Raw genomic sequence first — 1,645 nt, 5'->3', positions numbered from 1 at the left:
AAGAAGAAGAAGAAGAAGAAGAAGAAGAAGAAGAAGAAGAAGAAAAAGAAGAAGAAGAAGAAGGAGAAGAAAAGCAAAATTAAAGCAGCTAAATTAAAAGCTCTAAAACAGCCCTGAGAGAGTGGAGGAGCTGTTTTTACACCATGAAATATATCCTAATTTATGTGTATCCATTAATATATTATAAATATATAAAATTACAGTAATTATTCTCATGTGAACGTTATCCCTTTAAACTAGTTTAGGGAAATGTGCAGTCATCTGCAAACTATCACTTCTACGGCTGCCAGAGTCTTCTCCTCTGTGCTCCGTCGGCTTCAGAGCGCTCAGACCTCCGCTTCACATCCCCTGCTCCCCCGGGCGCACTCACCTAACTTTTGCGGCCACGGAAGAAATCGCATCACTCCTCAGATTCTTCCTTTTGGACACCGCAGTTCCCATGCTGAAGTGGAAACAACCCAGGGGAGAAAACGCAGACCATTCCACAGATTGGTCGGCGAAGGATGCAGACAGGAGAGGAAAAAACCGCGAGGAAACGGCAAAATGAGAAGCATCAGTGCGCACGGCCCACGAGCTCAATCATCTCATGTTCATCTCGGTGTTTAGAAAGAGAAAGCTGAGTGTTCCAGAGGAGCCGCGGACTCTGCGTAAAGTGCAGGAGAGCAACTGGAAGATGCGGGGAATATGGACCACCGCGCTATGCTCTGCTCTCCTCATCCAACTAACGTGTCCACAAAGGAAGCCAGACCATAAAAGGAAGAGCAGCCCTCATGGCTGCCGCACAGCGCGGACAGGTGCGGGGTGGGCAGCAGCGAGAGGAGGAGAACACGCTGCTTCATTACACGGGTGTATGTGAGATGAAAAGAGGTGTGGACACTCGAGCCCACAAGTAATCACGCCGCTTATTATCTGCAAACGACGCGTGTGGCATTCAGAGACTGTGGGGACAGACGGGCGCAAACAGTAATATCACATTTTAAACCTGCTGAGATACTTCTTGTGTTTTACTTTGTTTCCAACATCGTGAGTGGGGCTTTTTAAAATTCTCTGTCTGAGGTGACATATCAGTGAGATGTGGCAAAGCTTTTACATAAAACGACTCAAATTTGGTAACATTTGGGTTGGTGTGACAGCATACTGCGCAGTTATAATGTTTTATATGTGTGCTGTACTTTGATCCCATTTCCCATACACGTTTCTGCTATTAGGAATTATTGTTCACTCTGATAGTTCTCTTAACAAGCAAAAGCATCTGAGAATGGAGACTGCATTAGTACATAATGTGGGATGTGGCCCAGTCTGAACTCTAGCAGTTCCAAGTGTCTGTGGTTTAGTGGGTCACTTGTTAGTACTGATCCTCAAAAGAGGGTTAGCAATCTGTCACTCCCAAAACTCTGCTTTTATTTGGTGTTTGTTTAGAGGTCTGCAAACATCAAGTGAGTGTGAGTCACTCAACTAGAACATACAGAATGTACAAGAAACTTTGCTAATGCAAGGGTGGTAATGTCCTATTTTTCATTAGCAAAGCCTTTAACCTCCTAAGACCCGAACTCTTCCACGGCATGCATTTTAAATTTATCTTTGATATTTGGGCATATTGGGACCCAGTGAATGTAAAAACAAAGAATAACCAGATTTTTTTTTA

General features: G+C 44.1%; 1 protein-coding gene across 3 annotated transcripts in view; it reads right to left on the bottom strand.

Annotated features, from left to right (window-relative positions):
- Nucleotides 1-843, bottom strand: part of LOC102197052 (NMDA receptor synaptonuclear signaling and neuronal migration factor-like) — a 67,776-nt gene extending 66,933 nt beyond the window's left edge. For all 3 annotated transcript variants that reach the window (XM_005745798.1, XM_005745800.1, XM_005745799.1), the window contains exon 1: nucleotides 371-843. In XM_005745798.1, the coding sequence (XP_005745855.1) occupies nucleotides 371-441 (71 nt within the window). In that variant the 5' untranslated portion in view covers nucleotides 442-843. The remainder of the gene's footprint in view (nucleotides 1-370) is intronic.
- Nucleotides 844-1,645: the final 802 nt, after the last annotated feature.

The sequence above is a fragment of the Pundamilia nyererei genome, unplaced genomic scaffold (assembly GCF_000239375.1).
Source record: "Pundamilia nyererei isolate P.nyererei 1_Seehausen unplaced genomic scaffold, PunNye1.0 scaffold00167, whole genome shotgun sequence".
Taxonomy (NCBI): domain Eukaryota; kingdom Metazoa; phylum Chordata; class Actinopteri; order Cichliformes; family Cichlidae; genus Pundamilia; species Pundamilia nyererei.
The sequence above is the reverse complement of the archived record's forward strand: the minus strand, read 5'-3'. Positions and strand labels throughout refer to the sequence as shown.